Source organism: Oncorhynchus kisutch, linkage group LG22 (genome assembly GCF_002021735.2).
Source record: "Oncorhynchus kisutch isolate 150728-3 linkage group LG22, Okis_V2, whole genome shotgun sequence".
NCBI classification, from domain to species: Eukaryota; Metazoa; Chordata; class Actinopteri; order Salmoniformes; family Salmonidae; genus Oncorhynchus; species Oncorhynchus kisutch.
The window spans coordinates 22534723-22551591 of NC_034195.2; the positions used below are offsets into that span (position 1 = coordinate 22534723).

The 16869-nt window shown below is 42.4% G+C and overlaps 1 protein-coding gene across 3 annotated transcripts in view; it reads right to left on the bottom strand.

The window, feature by feature from the left end:
- zgc:173742 (DNA topoisomerase I, mitochondrial) overlaps positions 1 to 16869 on the bottom strand; it is a 36701-nt gene that overhangs the window by 6986 nt on the left and 12846 nt on the right. For all 3 annotated transcript variants that reach the window (XM_020455840.2, XM_020455841.2, XM_031801152.1), the window contains exons 7-15: positions 16706 to 16830; positions 16487 to 16602; positions 15069 to 15190; positions 12664 to 12786; positions 12312 to 12499; positions 8520 to 8664; positions 3337 to 3480; positions 2997 to 3182; positions 704 to 772 (exon numbers count right to left, since the gene is read on the bottom strand). In XM_020455840.2, coding sequence (XP_020311429.1) covers positions 704 to 772; positions 2997 to 3182; positions 3337 to 3480; positions 8520 to 8664; positions 12312 to 12499; positions 12664 to 12786; positions 15069 to 15190; positions 16487 to 16602; positions 16706 to 16830 — 1218 coding nt within the window. The remainder of the gene's footprint in view (positions 1 to 703; positions 773 to 2996; positions 3183 to 3336; positions 3481 to 8519; positions 8665 to 12311; positions 12500 to 12663; positions 12787 to 15068; positions 15191 to 16486; positions 16603 to 16705; positions 16831 to 16869) is intronic.

Below are 16869 nucleotides of genomic sequence, written 5' to 3' on the forward strand. Positions count from 1 at the left end.
AGGCTACTGTACATGCACACTGACAGTCACACAAACTCAGACCCTTTTACTGTCTGTAGCAGGTGGATAAACAGGTCTCAAGCCTGGCCCAGCTAAATGTGGTGGAGGGAAGGCAGTTATTAGAGCCTGTACCAATTTCTTCCGTGGCTGGTGCTTACATCATCTCCCACCCGCTCACCTGGCCTTTTAAAAAGTGTCAATCAGCTCGGCTCAGAGCAGCGATTAACATTTCACCCTCCAACATGCCCCTCCATTTCCTGATGCCATAGGTCACAAAGGAGGCCCCCCGCCCGCCTCTCAGGAGCGGATCACAACCATGTCATTTCACACCAATCATAGCAATAACCTTGGCCACCGGGCAAGACCTGCTCCAGTGCCTGGCGACGATGCCTTCCTTCTGCCGAAAGGAGAGGTGAAAGGACAGAGGATTTATATATAATCCACCCACCCAATATTGGCCTCTTTGCCTTCCCGCTCTCCCTTTAAGGCACCGGAGAGGCTGGGAGTAGACAGAGGCTACAGGCACGCAGCGGGATGGAGAGGGTTCTGAGGCTAAAGTCACACTTGCGGCTGTTATGGTCACTCACTGGGCTTTACCATATCGTCAGGCTACAGCCGTCTACAGCACAGCAACATGCTGTGAGGGATGTTTTCTTTTTCACATGTTGAGATAAACAAGCCAGACTGGTTCTGTGCGACTCACGTTGAGGCGATCAAACAGGTCGTCTCCAGGCTCCTTGTTCTTCATGAAGAGCGTGAGGTTCTTGAACACCTGGATAAACAAAACAAGGACAAGACAAAGAGACTGGTTTTACATCCCACCCTGTCGGTCCTAGACCTCCAGACCAGAAACCGCTGCTCACAGCTAGTCTACACACTGATCATGATAGGAGAGCCCAGGGCTGTCTACCCCATTCTTCCAGCTCACAGGGGAGAGAGGAAAAATGATCCACTCAATTATATTTGACATTTCCAAGAAGTCCTGTTTTCCTCCTGCTCTAAATAAACCAGCTAAAATATGCAAGGAACTAATTAATGGTAGCAGATGTGTTGCTTTTCAAAACAGACTGATTTGAATGACAATTTATTCTTGTGCCAGAACTAAATTAATAGGGAAATAAGAGGCTGTGATGAACGGATGGACGCGTGAGGATTTCGAAAGATTTATTCCAGACTCAGTGTCTGGAGTGGAGCAACAGAGACAACGGCTGATTGATCAACCAATGTGTCGGTGTCATCAGGATGGACCTGAAAACATGGCAACAATCTGCACTCATCACAGGCTGTTTATGTATGAACAGATGTCTACGACACAGCTATGTTTGATAGGAGAATGCAGCAGTATGGTGGTTCAACATTCTAAATTCTGTTGAGATGATAAGCAAAGTGACCGGACACAGAATGCAGATGCTGGCAAGTGAAGCTTGGTAAACAGATAATGAATGATTGTGATGATCTGGCTATCCAACACTTTGCATTGCAATTCATCATGCTCTCACATGGAGCTGGAATGAGAATTCCTTCAATCTAATCTGAAATTAACCAGCTATCTTACCCTTTCCCTCGGAATAAACATGCTAAAATATTCAGAACACTCATTAACATTACCTGATGTGTTGCTTTTAAATATACTCTCATTTGAATAATTACACTTTTTTTTTGTTTGGCAGAACTGTCTGTCAGGTGCAACATTTCCTATTCGATCTTGGAGATAGCATGGCGGAATCATACTGGAGCTGAATCCTGACACTCACCAGCTAATGTTGTTTAGCCTCATTTCCACCTGACAGGCAGCTGCTTGGCAGAACACAGAACGGAACCAGGCGAAAATTGAAAAATACATTTCTCTATGTTTTTTTGGGTGTCAGAATTGCTTTGATGGATTTAAAGTAAGATAACTATCCTTTAAATCTCACCTTTTAAAAACTCATTCTGTTAACTCGTACACAAATAATGTGGACTTGGCCTATATTCATGTGGCCAAAGCATACATTGAGATTTTTATTTTTATTTTTAAACACACCTCAAACTTGTGTCTCAAACAGACCTTTCCCAAAATGCTTGCCATTTCCTCGTGTAACGTTATGTTTTTTGTCCGAGATGGCTCTTTGGCTGAGCTGTTTACTTGTCATTCATTTCAAAAAAAATATTCGCCGGTATACACCCACACCATTCTGTTTTTGGGGTATGCCCACACCATTGAAACACAGAAAAGCTGCTTTTTAACATACCTAATAGGAAAACTATTTCACTCATATTGTAATTAAAGATGCAATCTGCAGTAGCAGGAAACGGGGCCACTGGTCGCTGCACTACCATTGTTTTTGCTTCCAAGCTGACCATAACTTGGAAGCAAAAAAAAAAAAATAATGGGAAAAATGATACAAAATAGCATCACATATTGTGCTCTTCTATCGCATCTGCCTTGATGTCCGAGGGGGGAAAAAAACTGTGTTCGTTGTTTGCAATAACTTTGTTGATGTAATATCGCCACCGGATGTGGCTGTTTCACCATTAAGGATTCCAGCTTTAATGATAGGTCATATTTTATAGAAATGATGGACGGTTACTTTAATATTGGGCATGATGGGAAAATCAGTTCAAAGTTTGAGTCGACAAGTTTTGGGATACATTTTTTCATCAATACTTTATCTTGAACACATAAAGCAGTCTTTTGGGTTTTAGTTTTGGCATATTCCTCAATTTAAAAGCTCTCCCCAGGGTGCTCTACAGTCCTCCACACCAGGGCACCTACTCTGACTGCCTGGCCAAAAGTAGTACATTTAGGGTGCAATTTCAGATATCCCTTGTTAGTAGTACTGAGGCTGCTGGCTCCTTACCCTCTTGGTGACGGGAACCTTGTTAGTAGTACTGAGGCTGCTGGCTCCTTACCCTCTTGGTGACGGGAACCTTGTTAGTAGTACTGAGGCTGCTGGCTCCTTACCCTCTTGGTGACGGGAACCTTGTTAGTAGTACTGAGGCTGCTGGCTCCTTACCCTCTTGGTGACGGGGACCTTGTTGTAGTAGCGGATACAGTCTTTACCCAGGAAGTCAAATTCCACCACACACTCCTTGTCCTCCAGCAGGTCGTGGAGGGTGATGTGCTCCACCCTCAGGGAGCAGCAGCCCACCGTGTCCGCCGTCTCGCCCTCCTCCTTCTCGTTACCCGCTCTCAGGGCCAGCTGGAGGAAACCACCAGAGTTAGCATACACAGGGGATATGGTCTGGCAGAATGGAGTGACTGACTAAAGAACTGGAGTATTTACATTTTCCCTTGGCTGTGGTTTAATAACCATCAACCGGTGTATGGCAGAGGAGGGCCACAGAGAGACAGACCTTATCTATGAAGTAAAGGGCCACAGCTCTCTGGCGGGTCTCCATCTGTTTGGACTTGATGTCCTGCTGGTACTGCTGGCGGATCCCATTCACACAGCTTTTCAACCGGCGGGCCACCTCATACTTCTCCCAGTCCTTCTCACCCTGGGGAACCACAACACTGAGCCTTAGGAACACTATGGTCACATCTTCTTTACATGGTCTCTCCACATGGGTTTTATTACATGGTAAGGTGCAGCCTGCAGGCAGTGCCTTCTCATTCCATTCAAAAGCCTTGCACTTGCTACAACCGAGGGCCAACACTCAATCATAGCCCTTTTAGTATTTCATGAGATTGTGGCTAAAACAATGTATTCATAGTCATGTGTCTAGTAATCCTATTCTTCCACATGTCTAACCTGTTAAATGTCTAATGGAGAGAGCCAGTCAGAAAAGGTGACATTGTGTTTGCGTAGTAGTGTAGAGCTAGCCAGCGGCTGTTTAATTAGCTAGCCCCACACAACCTGACTCCCATCTCGCTGTTGCTACCACTGCAACGCCATGGTGACAAATTGTGGAGTAACTTAACCTTCAAAATAAAGAACTGGGAGATACGAGGAGGGATGTGGAAGGAGGAAGGGAAGAGAGGAGATGGTGATGTGAGAGGACCAAGAGGCTCAGCTCAGGAACTAGCCATGTTGATATTCCATTCCGATTTGATTGTGAGGGAATGAGAGGTAGTGAGAGAGAGAAGAATCATAGACCCTAGTACTAGTTTATTTCCCTCTGTGTATTGGCAGAATGTCATGAAATGGAATCCTTCAGAAATGCAGTAGAGCAAGAGATTTGTGGGAGTTGTATGGGTAGGATAGTCATGGAGAAGAGGGGACTGTTTATTTTAAGCCTCTGAGTAACCTTGCTAATCTCCCATCCAGGGAGATGGAGCAGAGCAGACCATCACCACAGTGGAGATGAAAGGTTGGATACGGAGTGGGTTTACATGTCCTGTAAACATCATGGTCAAAGACCAGTTCATCTCTATCTGATCTCTCAGCAGCAGCACCCGCACCCGCTTTACCCAACAAATCTCAATGCATACTTCTCTCACTAAGCAGTGGTGGAGAGATGGAGATTTGAATCACAGGCACACCACACACACACACACACACACACACACACACACACACACACACACACACACCTCTGATCCATATACACCACTTAACACAACAAAAGGTGACAAATTGCACTGAATCCCGACATGTTCCTCTCAAGCAACACAAAAGAAAATGGCTTCTAAACATGTGCTCCCCACAGACCTCTCCTTAAAAATCATAACAATTGTTCACAATAGACAAAGCTTCAGAAGTTCCCAGTGTGACTTCTAGGCCTATTCAAAAGCACAAATCACACCCTCAACTTAAACTCAAAAGGTTTGCTCTATTCAATATGCCTTGGTAAAATACAGTACAACATACACCCAACTGCTCTATGACAAAAGAAACTAAACATTTCAACATCTGCAGAACCTAATCATAATGGCCATGCAGTTTTCAAACAGACTGTAAATAATTGAAGCAATTTCGAGATCAAATTGAGTCATTTTCCTAACTGTACGAAGCAAGCAAATGCACTCTATGGCAATCTGTGCGCGCTTGAATGAATGGAAGGTCATCAACTATATATATCTTATAAAACATTGTTCAGGACAATTGGAGAGACTAACAACTAGCCTTGGGTTTCTGATACATGTTTTGCTGTATCTTTTATCCATGAACATGCCACAAGGCTACCACTTTGTGGCATTGGAGATATTGTAGGCCATTGCAATAAAATTACTTGTGCTTTCTTAGAGGTTCCGATAAACTAAATTGATTGAAATATCTGTTCGATTCTTACAACTGCACACGCACACAATGGTAGCCTGTTCTCCATTCAGATGGCTCATTCTTAAAAGGCAACCATGAACATTCTGCTCATAAGTTAAGGAATTTGGTAGCTCCGAAGACAAACAAAACACATACACCTCTCGTACGCAGACACCTACAGAGCCTTCAGAAAGTATTCACATCGACATTTTGTTATGTTACAGCCGGAATTTGAAATAGATTAAATTTAGATTGTGTGTGTGTGTGTGTAGGCCAGTGATGACAATTTGTCAAAGTGGAATGTTTAGACATTTCTACAAATTTATAAAAATTGAAAAGCTGAAATGTCAAGTATGTCAACCCTTTTGTTATGGCAAGCCTAAATAGGCTCGGGAGTAAAAGTCTGATTAGCAAGTCACATAAATTGCATGGACTCAAGTGTTCAAAAATAGTGTTAACATGATTTTTGTATATGGACTACCTCATCTCTGTACCCCACACATACAGATAATTGTAAGGTCCCTCAGTCAAGCAGTGAATTTCAAACACAGATTCAACCCCAGACCAGGGAGGTTTTCCAATGCCTCTCAAAGAAAGGCACCAATTGGTGGATACATCATATTTTTTTAAAGCAGGCAATGAATATCCCTTTGAGCATGGTGAAGATATCAATTTCACCTTGGGTGGTGTATCAACACATGCAGTCACTACAACGATACAGGCGACTTTCCTAACTCAGTTGCCGGAGAGGAAGGAAACCTAAGGAATTTCACCATGAGGCAATTGGTGACTTTAAAAAAAAAAAAAAATATCCGTATCACAGCCATTAAACTCTGAGGAATGAATCAACATTGTAGTTCCCCAATACTAACCTAATTGACACAGTGAAAATGAAGCCAGTAAAGAAAACAAATATTCCAAAACATTAAGGTTGGGAGGTATCCAGATTCTCATATCGTCATACCGTTTCTGTACTATACCGGGGTATTACCGGAAAAGCACACAAGGGGCGCTAATTAAATGTTTTAAAGGAGGGGAAAGAGATGCATTCAGTTCTCTTCCACATTTAACCCAACCCCTCTGAATCAGAGGTTGCCATAATCGGCGGCCAGGGAACACTGGGTTAACTGCCTTGCTCAGAGGCAGAACGACAGATTTTTACCTGGTCAGCTCGGGGATTCGATCCCAACGCTCTAACCACTAGGCTATCTGCCGCCCCTTGAATGTCTCTAGTCTGGGTAACAGTCTTTTTAACTAACATTCCACTAAAGGACACCAATAATAAGAAGACTTGCTTGGGCCAAGAAACACGAGCAATGGACATTAGACCGGTGGAAATCGGTCCTTTGGTCTGATGAGTCAAAATTTGAGATGTTTGGTTCCAACAGCTGTGTCTTTGTGAGAAACAGGGTAGCGAAATGGAAAATCTCATATGTGGTTCCCACCGTGAAGCGTGGTGGTGTGATGTGGGGGTGCTTTGCTGGTGACACGGTGAGTGATTTATTTGGAATTCAAGCCACACTTAACCAGCATGGCTACCACAGCATTCTGCAGCGATACACCATCCCATCTGGTTTGCGTTTAGTTGGACTATTATTTGATTTTCAACAGGACAATGACCCAACATACCTCCAGGCTGTGTAAGGGCTATTCGACAAAGGAGAGTGGTGGACGCTGCATCAGATAACCTGGCCTTTTTATTTTACCTTTATTTAACTAGGCAAGTCAGTTAAGAACAAATTCTTATTTTCAATGATGGCCTAGGAACAGTGGGTTAACTGCCTGTTCAGGGGCAGAACGACAGCTCGGGGGTTTGAACTTGCAACCTTCTGGTTACTTCTGGTTACTAGTCCAACGCTCTAACCACTAGGCTACGCTGCCGGCCTCCACAATCACCCGACCTCAAACCAATTGAGATGGTTTGGAATGAGTTGGGCTGCAGAGTGAAGGAAAAGCAGCCAACAAGTGCTCAGCATATGTGGGAACTCCTTCAAGACTGTTGAAAAAGCATTCCTCATGAAGCGGATTGAGAGAATGCCAATAGTATGCAAAGCTGTCATCAAGGCAAAGGGTGGCTATTTTGAAAATATAAAATATATTTAGATTTGTATAACACTTTTTTGGTTACTACATGATTGTGGTGTTATTCCATAGTTTTGATGTCATCACTGTTATTCTACTATGTTGAAAATAGTAAAAATTAAGAAAAACCCTTGAATGAGTAGGTGACTGGTACTGTAGTTATACTTAACTTATAAGCAGTGCCGTAGCACCCCCCACCACCCCACGCAGCCCCTGCGAAACAGTATTGAAAATCACAGTCTGTATTTTGAAATACCCCAGTAATATTGCCCAAGCCTACAAAAGATGCATCTTGTTTGCAACAAGGCATTAAATGAATTCAGCAAAAAAATGTGGCTAAGCAATTCACTTTTTGTCCTGAATACAAAGTGTTGTATTTGATATGCCCCAAACGTATTACGGAGTTCCACTGTCCATATATTCAAGCATAGTGGTGGCTGCGTCATGTTATGGGTATGCTTGTAATCGTTAAGGATTGGGGAGTTTCAGGAAAAAAGAAACAGAACTAAGCACCGCCAAAATCTTAGAGGAAAACCTGGTTCAGTCTGCTTTCCACCAGACACTGGGAGATTAATTCACCTTTCAGAACAATAACCTGAAACACAAGGCCAAATCGACACGAGTTGCTTACCAAGAAAACAGTGAATGTTCCCGAGTGGCCAAATTATAGTTTGACTTAAATCTACTTGAAAATCTATGGCAAGACTTAAATGGTTGTTTAGCAATGATCAACAACCAATTTGACAGAGCTTGAAGAATTTTGAAAAAAAAATCCACAATCCAGGTGTGGAAAGCTCTTTGAGACTTACCCAAAAAGATTGACAGTTATTATAGCTGTCAAAGGTGACCCAGGGGTGTGAATACTTATTTAAATTAAATATTTCAGCATTTCATTTTCAAACATGTTTTCACTGCCATTATGGGGTATTGTGTGTAGATGGGTGAGTAAAACTAAGTCAATCAATTTTGAATTCAGGCTGTAACACATCAAAAAGGGGTATGAATACTTTAAGGCACTGTATATGGGAATGGTTACTTTGCAGACAATTGTTGTCCGCAGTTACTGCACCACCCTGACTACCTATGTTCCGCAAATTCAAATCTGGACATCGAAGCCAGTTGCACTGCTTTTTTCCCCCCATTCAAGACTTATTTAGACCTGGGATACCAGTTGGGTGCAATTAATTAGAGAGAAAAGAAAAATCAGGAGGCTCCGGAGCTCATAGGGTAATATTTGAAAAACATGCCTCATACCTTGAGTTTGGAGCTGGGGTTGAGCATGACATACTTGCAGGAGCCCTGAACATTCTCAGTCCAGCTGGCCAGCCAGGTCACTGTGTTGTCATGGCGAACCTCCTTCCAGTGGTGACCAGCAGGGGGCTCTGGGATACAAGACTTTCTAAGGGGGGTGGAGAGGTCAAGGGTCAGATACTGTAGGCATGAGAGACAGCATTACACAGGGTTTCCACTAGATAAATATGACAGACAATTTTGGCTGTGTTAAAAATTCATGATCTTAGTTATTTCCCTTATGCCTAAATGTATTATTTATAAATTTAAACTGTTGCCACAAAGTTGGAAGCACAGAATCGTCTAGAATGTTATTATATGCTGTCGCATAAATATTTCCCTTCACTGGAACGAAGGGTCCTAGCCTGAACCCTGAAAAACAGCCGCAGACCATTATTCCTCCTCCACCAAACTTTACAGTTGGCACTATGCAATCAGCGTTCACCTGGCATCCGCCAAACCCAGATTCATCCGTTGGATTGCCAGATGGTGAAGCGAGATTAATCAGTCCAGAGAATGCATTTCCACTGCTCGAGTGTCCAATGGTGGCAAGCTTAACACCACTTCAGCCAATGCTTGGCATTGCACATGGTGATCTTAGGCTTGTGTGTGGCTGCTTGGCCAAGGTCCCGACGAACAGTTCTTGTGCTGACGTTGCTTCCAGAAGCAGTTTGGAATTCAGTAGTAAGTGTTGCAACCAAGGACAGACGATTTTTTTACACGCTACGCGCTTCAGCACTCAGCGGTCCCGTTCTGGGAGCTTGGGTGGCCTACCACTTCGCAGCTGAGCCGTGGTTGCTCCTAGATGTATCCACTTTACAATAACAGCACTTAGTTGACAGGGGAAGTCTAGCAGGGCAGAAATTTGACAAACTGGCTTGTTGGAGAGGTGGCATCCTATGACGGTGCCACGTTGAATGTCACTGAGCTCTTCTACTGACAAAGCCATTCTACTGACAATGCTTGTCTATAGATTGCATGGCTGTGTGCTCGATTTTATACACCCATCAGCCGAATCCACTCATTTGAAGGGGTGTTCACATACATACACATATATATACACACACACACACATATATATATATATATATATATATATATATATATATATATATAGTCTGAAAATGGCGCCTTTATGTTTTGTAGTAAAAGACTGAAATATAAGTGTTTACAATGGCATCAACTAATTAGTAGACAATGCTTACTCACATTTTTTTTTTTTTTACTACAACACATAGAAACGCACCATTTTCACATATGTTGATGTTGGGGATGATGAATATGAAGTTGAGAAATTGTGAAGTTTCCCTTTACAGTTAAGTTTAAAATGACATTAAGAGAAATTGTAAAAATAGGCAAGGTTTATGATTTTGTGCCTGTGTTAACTAGTGAAGATCATTACACAGGGGCTGAAGTTTAACCCTGACTACTGCGGTGCTTGCTGATTTACATAAAGACCCCAAAGCCCTCTACAAGCTTCACATGCATAGATCTGCATGTGCTGGGTGGAGTCAGATTTCTTTGAGCAAAGTGCACCTTTTGGTAACATAATACGGTGCTGGTCCAGACTCCCAAAAAACAACATTCCCAAGGGGGTGACAGATTTTCTTGTTGTCTTCTCATTTGTGGTGAAAGCAAAAGAAGAGTCTCTTCTTCCCTTACTAGCAAGTTGGCTGAACACGGCAGGCTAGCTAGCCTTTTAGCTTCCCACATATCCATGTGAAATAATCAGATTCATAATTAAATAATAAAGCCCTGACAAATATCGTTACTACTTGGCAGTGTAACCTACATTATCCTAATTTTATATTCCATGTAATCCATAACAGCTAAAAATGTCATAATTTCATTATCAAACCATGTTTTCATCCACTGTTATGAAAGTACAGTCCTACCGTATAAAAATAAATCACGATAGCTGTGATGGAAACAGTAAGTTTAAAGTACAATTTAAATGCAGACAAATCATTTGTTTGTTTGACATGGTGGGATCTTGTTGTGTCGATAAAATGGATTATGCGATAAATGGCGGTGGAAATGCCTTTCTGCGTACATATTGATATAATGGGAAAGGGGGATACCTAGTCAGTTGTACAACTGAATGAGTCTTTTGCATTTTACCCAAGCCCTCTAAATCAGAAAGGTGCGGTGGGCTGCAATAATCGACATTTGTCTTCGGCGCCCGGGGAACAGGGGGTTAAATACCTTGCTCAGGGGCAGAACAGATTTTTACCTTGTCAGCTCAGGATTCGATCCAGCAACCTTTCGGTTACTGGCCCAACACTAATGACCATCATATCGAAGTAAACTTTAAGTCACACGATGATGGGGCAGCGTAGCCTAGTGGTTAGAGCGTTGGACTAGTAACCGGGAGGTTGCGAGTTCAAACCCCCGAGCTGACAAGGTACAAATCTGTCATTCTGCCCCTGAACAGGCAGTTAACCCACTGTTCCCAGGCCGTCATTGAAAATAAGAATGTGTTCTTAACTGACTTGCCTGGTTAAATAAAGGTTAAAAAAATTATTTAAAAAATATATATGTGGTCCTCCCACTACGACTCAGGAAACCCTCAGTTTATTAGGCTACAGAAGAAATAAAACAATGAACTTCACAGGGTGGTAAAAGTGAACGATGAGCTTGGTATAAATATCGACGGTCTTATTCTGGTGGCATGATGATCGATGCTTGACAAATTTAAATATTCTCGCTCTTATCCATAATTACCGCATGTAAATCTAGCCTACCCGCACAGCCTACACACTGTATCTGTGACCTGTTTGTGCACAAATCCTATTTAACGCAACAGTTTGTGACTAAACTATTGGTAGAGTTGAAAATGTGATGGAAACACATTCAAGTTTTTTATTTTATATATATATATATATATATATATATTACATGAAAACTTTAGTGAAAAAGTGGATTTTGTGTGCACTGTCATAACGCACTGATTTTATCTGCAACAAGTCAGTTTGGTGGAATATTTTAAGGTTTGAGCAGTCACAGATTATATTTGGTTGCCAATGCAAAATAAGATGCTTATTTAATGCCAAGCTAAACCAAGACGGCAATCTTGAAGTGGTTTTGAAGTAGATTAGCTTCCCATATCGCCATGTGAAATAATCAGATTTATAATGAAATATGCCCTGGCAAATATTTCTATACTTGCCGGTGTAACCGACAACATTATCCCAGTTTAATATGCTGCTTGAATGTATTCACTACCATATCAGCTAAAAATAGAATGTCATGTTTTGAAGGAACCAAGAGAGCTTCATTGCCTACACAACACTGCCCCCACTGCTACACAAGGAGTGATACAGCACGTTACAATTTTCATGTGACACGGAAGCATGTCAAATGTTGGAGCACACTACAAGGAGTCGTCCCTTTTGTGACTAAAAACATTGCGACACTGCTATGCTCCGTAGGGTCTGTCTCCATAGGGTACAAATCAGTCCTTAGCTGACACTAATCTAGACCTGTGACTGGGAGGTTAATCACAGACTTGGATCATAATGTCAAGAGACACAGTTCTTAGAGGAGTGGAGAAGTGTGGCGAACTACCATACTGTGGTCTTCCTCTAGGTACAACTACTAAACCTAATGGAGGGGATGAATATTGCACATCCAAACCTGTTGTGGGACTGTTCCATAGTGTTTCTCCAGGCAGTAACCTTCCCTTTTATTTACCCTTTTCACTTCTGAAACCTCCCCTTTACTAGCCATTCATGTTCTGATCTGAGCCGGTCTCACTTTCCACAGTTGATGATGACGTCCTCCGGCTGGATCCTCTTCTTAAGCATGCCTTGTTTGGGGTGCTCCCCCCGTCCTCGAAAGAGACCTGGCGGCTCAATCTTAAAGTTGCCAATGCGTTCCCGGTGGTGGTCTAGTATACAGAAGCCATACTCCTCCACTATCTTCTGATTGGCCTCTTTCATCACCTGGAATGAAATATATATTGGTTATCAGCTATGCCAATAATGCTATGAACCCCCTTCACTCTCATAATATTCTGTATCCATAGCAATTACACTCAATCCAATATTGAAGTAGCCATTTAGATCTACCTTGAGTAATCACCCTGTTTTGTCCAAGTTCCACTCACCAGTTTCTCCTCTTTGCTCATAGCCTTCCTAGCCTCCACCTTCTCCTTGTGCATGGTGTGGAGCTCCTGAAAGTCACACTTATTCAGGTCACTAATTAGCACCCTCTCCTCCAGGGTCATCTCCTGCTCAGACAAACACAGGGACAAAACGCGAGAAACAGATTCACTACCGAATTGTCCTCAGCCAATCAGAAATCTTCAGAGTAGACCTACCTAGTAAAACACAGAATGCCAACAGGTCCCTCCAACAGGGACGCTAAACAAGTAGCCCTTTTATTCAGTTATGATTAATTTAATTTAATTTTAATTTAATTTAAATTTAAAAAAAAATTTGCCGTAAAATGTCATGACAACACTGACTCCCTTTAATGTGGCCTCCTACAGCAGACGAGTTGGCCTGCACAGCCCCAGGGATGTCACTATGGCCACCTCATTCTGTCCATAAATCAGGAAGCCTATTTGAGTAAATGTCAATGTACAGTGTACAAAACATTAGGAACACAATGCTTCCCAGAATTGTGTCAAATTGGTTGAATGTCATTTGGGTGGTGGACCATTCTTGATACACACAGGAAACTGTTGAGCATGAAAAGCCCAGCAGCGTTGCATTCTCCGTTCAAAGACACTTAAATATTTTGTCATACACAATCCATGTCTCAATGCTTAAAAATCCATTATTAACCCGTCTCCTCCCCTTTATCTACACTGATTGAAATGGAATCAATAAGGGGTTATAGTGTCACCTGGTCGGTCAATGTCATGGAAAGAGATGTTCATAATGTTTTATACACTTGGTGTATATGACTCATTTATTTCCACTTATTTGATGAAGGATTCTATAAGAGCAGCATGTCAACATATCCAGAATCCAGAACCCCAAAAATAATTGGGGACATTCATTGAGCAAGGAATCCATATTAGCAGCACATCAACATATTTAAAGGAAGGGGAGTTTAGCTATAGATAAATATACAAATCTGGGATAAGGAGCTCTAATGCATTGTCTTGGCACCAGTAACATTGTGATAGTTTCCCTTATACAGATCCAGTCCAGACACTCCAATGACAGTGTGGACACTTGGAGCCACCGACCTTCCCTCTAAGCATGATTGACAGGCAGCGGGTGGGCGGAGACTGGGGGCAGTCAGGCGAGGAGAGGTTTCCCGTTATAATAAAACAGTTTAATTGGATTTGTTCATATGCGGGGAGCGACTTGTCTGGATTAGCATATCAATGCCTTTACACAAATCATATTTTCAAGAGCATTGGGCACTAAGCAGCACGAAATTAATTCTGCATGATACGCCTTTGGGCCTGGTGGAGTGTTGTGTACAGAGGACACCCCACATACACCCATGTCTGTCATACTGCATCTATACTGAACAAAAATAGAAATGCAACATGTAAAGTGATGGTCCCATGTTTTATGATCTGAAATAATATCCCAGAAATGTTCCATACTCAAAAAGCTTATTTCTCTCAGATTTGGTGCACAAATTTGTTTACATCCCTGTTAGTGAGCATTTCTCCTTTGCCAAGATAATCCATCCACCTGATAGGTGTGGAATATCAAGAAGCTGATTAAAACATCATGATCCTTACAGGTGAACCTTGTGCTGGGGACAATAAAAGGACACCAAAATGTGGTTGTCACAACACACTGCCACAGATGTCTCAAGTTGAGGGAGCGTGCAATTGGCATGCTGACTGCAAGAATATCTACCAGAGCTGTTGCCAGAGAATTTAATGTTAATTTCTCTACCATAAGCCACTTCCAACATTTGTTTTAGAGAATTTGGCAGTATGTCCAACCAGCCTTACTAAGGCAGACCACGTGTAACCACGGCAGCCCAGGACCTCCACATCCAGCTTCTTCACCTGTGGGATCGTCTTAGACTAGCCACCCGGACATCTGATGAAACAAAGGAGTATTTATGTCTGTAATAAAACCTTTTTGTGGGGAAAACCCATTCTGATTGGCTGGGCCTGGCACCCCCTCCCAGGACCACCCATGGCTGCACCCTTGCCCATTCATATGAAATCCATAGATTAGGGCTTAATTCATTTTTTAAATTTATTATATGAACTTTAACTTAGTAAAATAGTTGAAATGGTTGCATTTATATTTTTGTTCAGTATCGTTAACTCTGCAGGGACATTCAACATCTCTATTAGTTGAACAGTATAGGGTCCCGAGGACCATGTTCACACTCTCAACCACTACTTGTTTGGTTCTCGGTTGGACTTCCAACTCCAAAATAGTTTAAAAAAAAATGTTTAAACCTTAAATATGCTATACCGACAACTTGAGCCACTGATGTTATTCCAAGAACAAGCTTAGAAAACAAAGTCAGATGTTTCAAGGGCTGGTCTCTCTAGGCTTTTCTTCCTCCTTCACTCCTCACCTTCCTCCAGTCCTTGAAGAAGTTGTTTCGGAACACATCTTTTGTGGTGTATTCATGGTCAAGCATCTGAGCAAAGAACAGGGCCACCTCCTCTGCAGCAAGGCCCAGCTTCACAACTTTACCTGGTGAACAAGCACATCACACACACACACACACAGTTCCATAAGATCCATAATCTTAGCTGGGCTACATTTTCAGTAAACAGCTTGCAGGTCCTAGGAGAGAAAAATATATAATGTTGTAGAATAGTTTAGGACTCAGCTTGACCTTTTCCCCCTTGTATTAGTGTCTGAAACTAACAGGTGCAAATGCTTGGTAAATCTTGTCATGTTCTCTAAATAGGGGAGCGAAGTGGCACCACTATATGAGTAGCTCAAGTGACTAGAGGAGCTGTGACCTCAGTCAGGTTTTTGGAGCTTAGTCAGAACCAAAATGCACCATATCAACTAGTGATGGGGATTATATTATTGTTGCGCTAGTTGGCTGTACCTGCACCAAAACTCCAGTAATTGTCCTTCATAGCTTGTTCTCCATCTTTTTAAATATGGAGCCAAATTGTTTTCAAATTTCCATGACTGATCAAAACGTGTTCTCTCATGGCTCTTTTGTCCCTCTGCAGCAGACAAATGGTGAGCAACATGTTTGGACCATGGAATCACAATAATCACAGTATTGAATTGCATACATATCGTATCAGACCCTTAAGTATTGTGATAATATCATATAGAGAGGTCCCTGACAATTCCCCACCATAATATCATCCCCAGAGGTCCCCTAGGAGCCGGCTCAGCAGGCCAACCAATGCCCAGAGAGAGAGAGAGAGAGAGAGAGGCCTGCAGTGAGCGGCTGTGGATTTACATTCCATACCACTCCAATGGGTGAATTAGTTGTGGAGGCCTGGCCCCAGAGAGGGATTTCACTACACACAGGGATTAACTTATCAAACCTACTCTTTTGACATAGGATCTGTCAGTGCTGCACTATGGGGGGAAAAAAATGTAAAAACTATGGTTCTCAATCAAAATGTTTGATCCAGACAGCCAGACATCCCTGGGCTGTATGCCCTAAATAAAGGAGGCTGATCTTTTGTGGGCAGCTGTTGATCCATGCAAATCAATACAGAGTTGAGGAACAATCTTCTGGGGTGAATGATGAAAGAAAGGATCCTCCCCAGAGTGTCGTAGATAGAGGAGAAAGTGTCAACAACATTCAACTTTCAATCTGACCCAGACAGAATGCTTGGATAGTCTGAAAGTGAGTTACAAGCCTTCCTAGCAAAACTCTCTCATGCCAGGGAATCTACTTAGATATTTAGAGTGAAGAGCCTCGCTTTGAGAAGTGTTAAGTGTTTACTTCTAAAATGGTCGATGATCTGACAAGGTGAGTATAAACCTTCAGACCAGCAGGGCTGTACTGACCATTGTAGTAGAAGTTAACGTTGTCTGGGAGATGCTGGTACTCCGGCGGGAAAAAGGGACCCCTGTGCTCCAGAAACTTCCATTTTACACCATCCTCATACTTGTCCTCTTCCCACCTGAGGGACAAGAGTGCGTTTCAGAATGAGCCTCTCTTTCATAAAAAGGTTCATACAACCACCTCCCACACATCGGGCATATAGAAAAACAAACAAGCCCCACCATCTCCAGCGCTGCTGCTCTTCTTCTTCTTTTTTTTTGATCTTCAACGCTTTTGCTGCCTCAATCTCTTCCTTTGACTTCTTCTTTGTAGTGACTGGATGCTCCGCCTCCTCTTTCTTTGGCTTCTGGGAGATCAAGACAGCAGCACAGAAACAAGACAATTT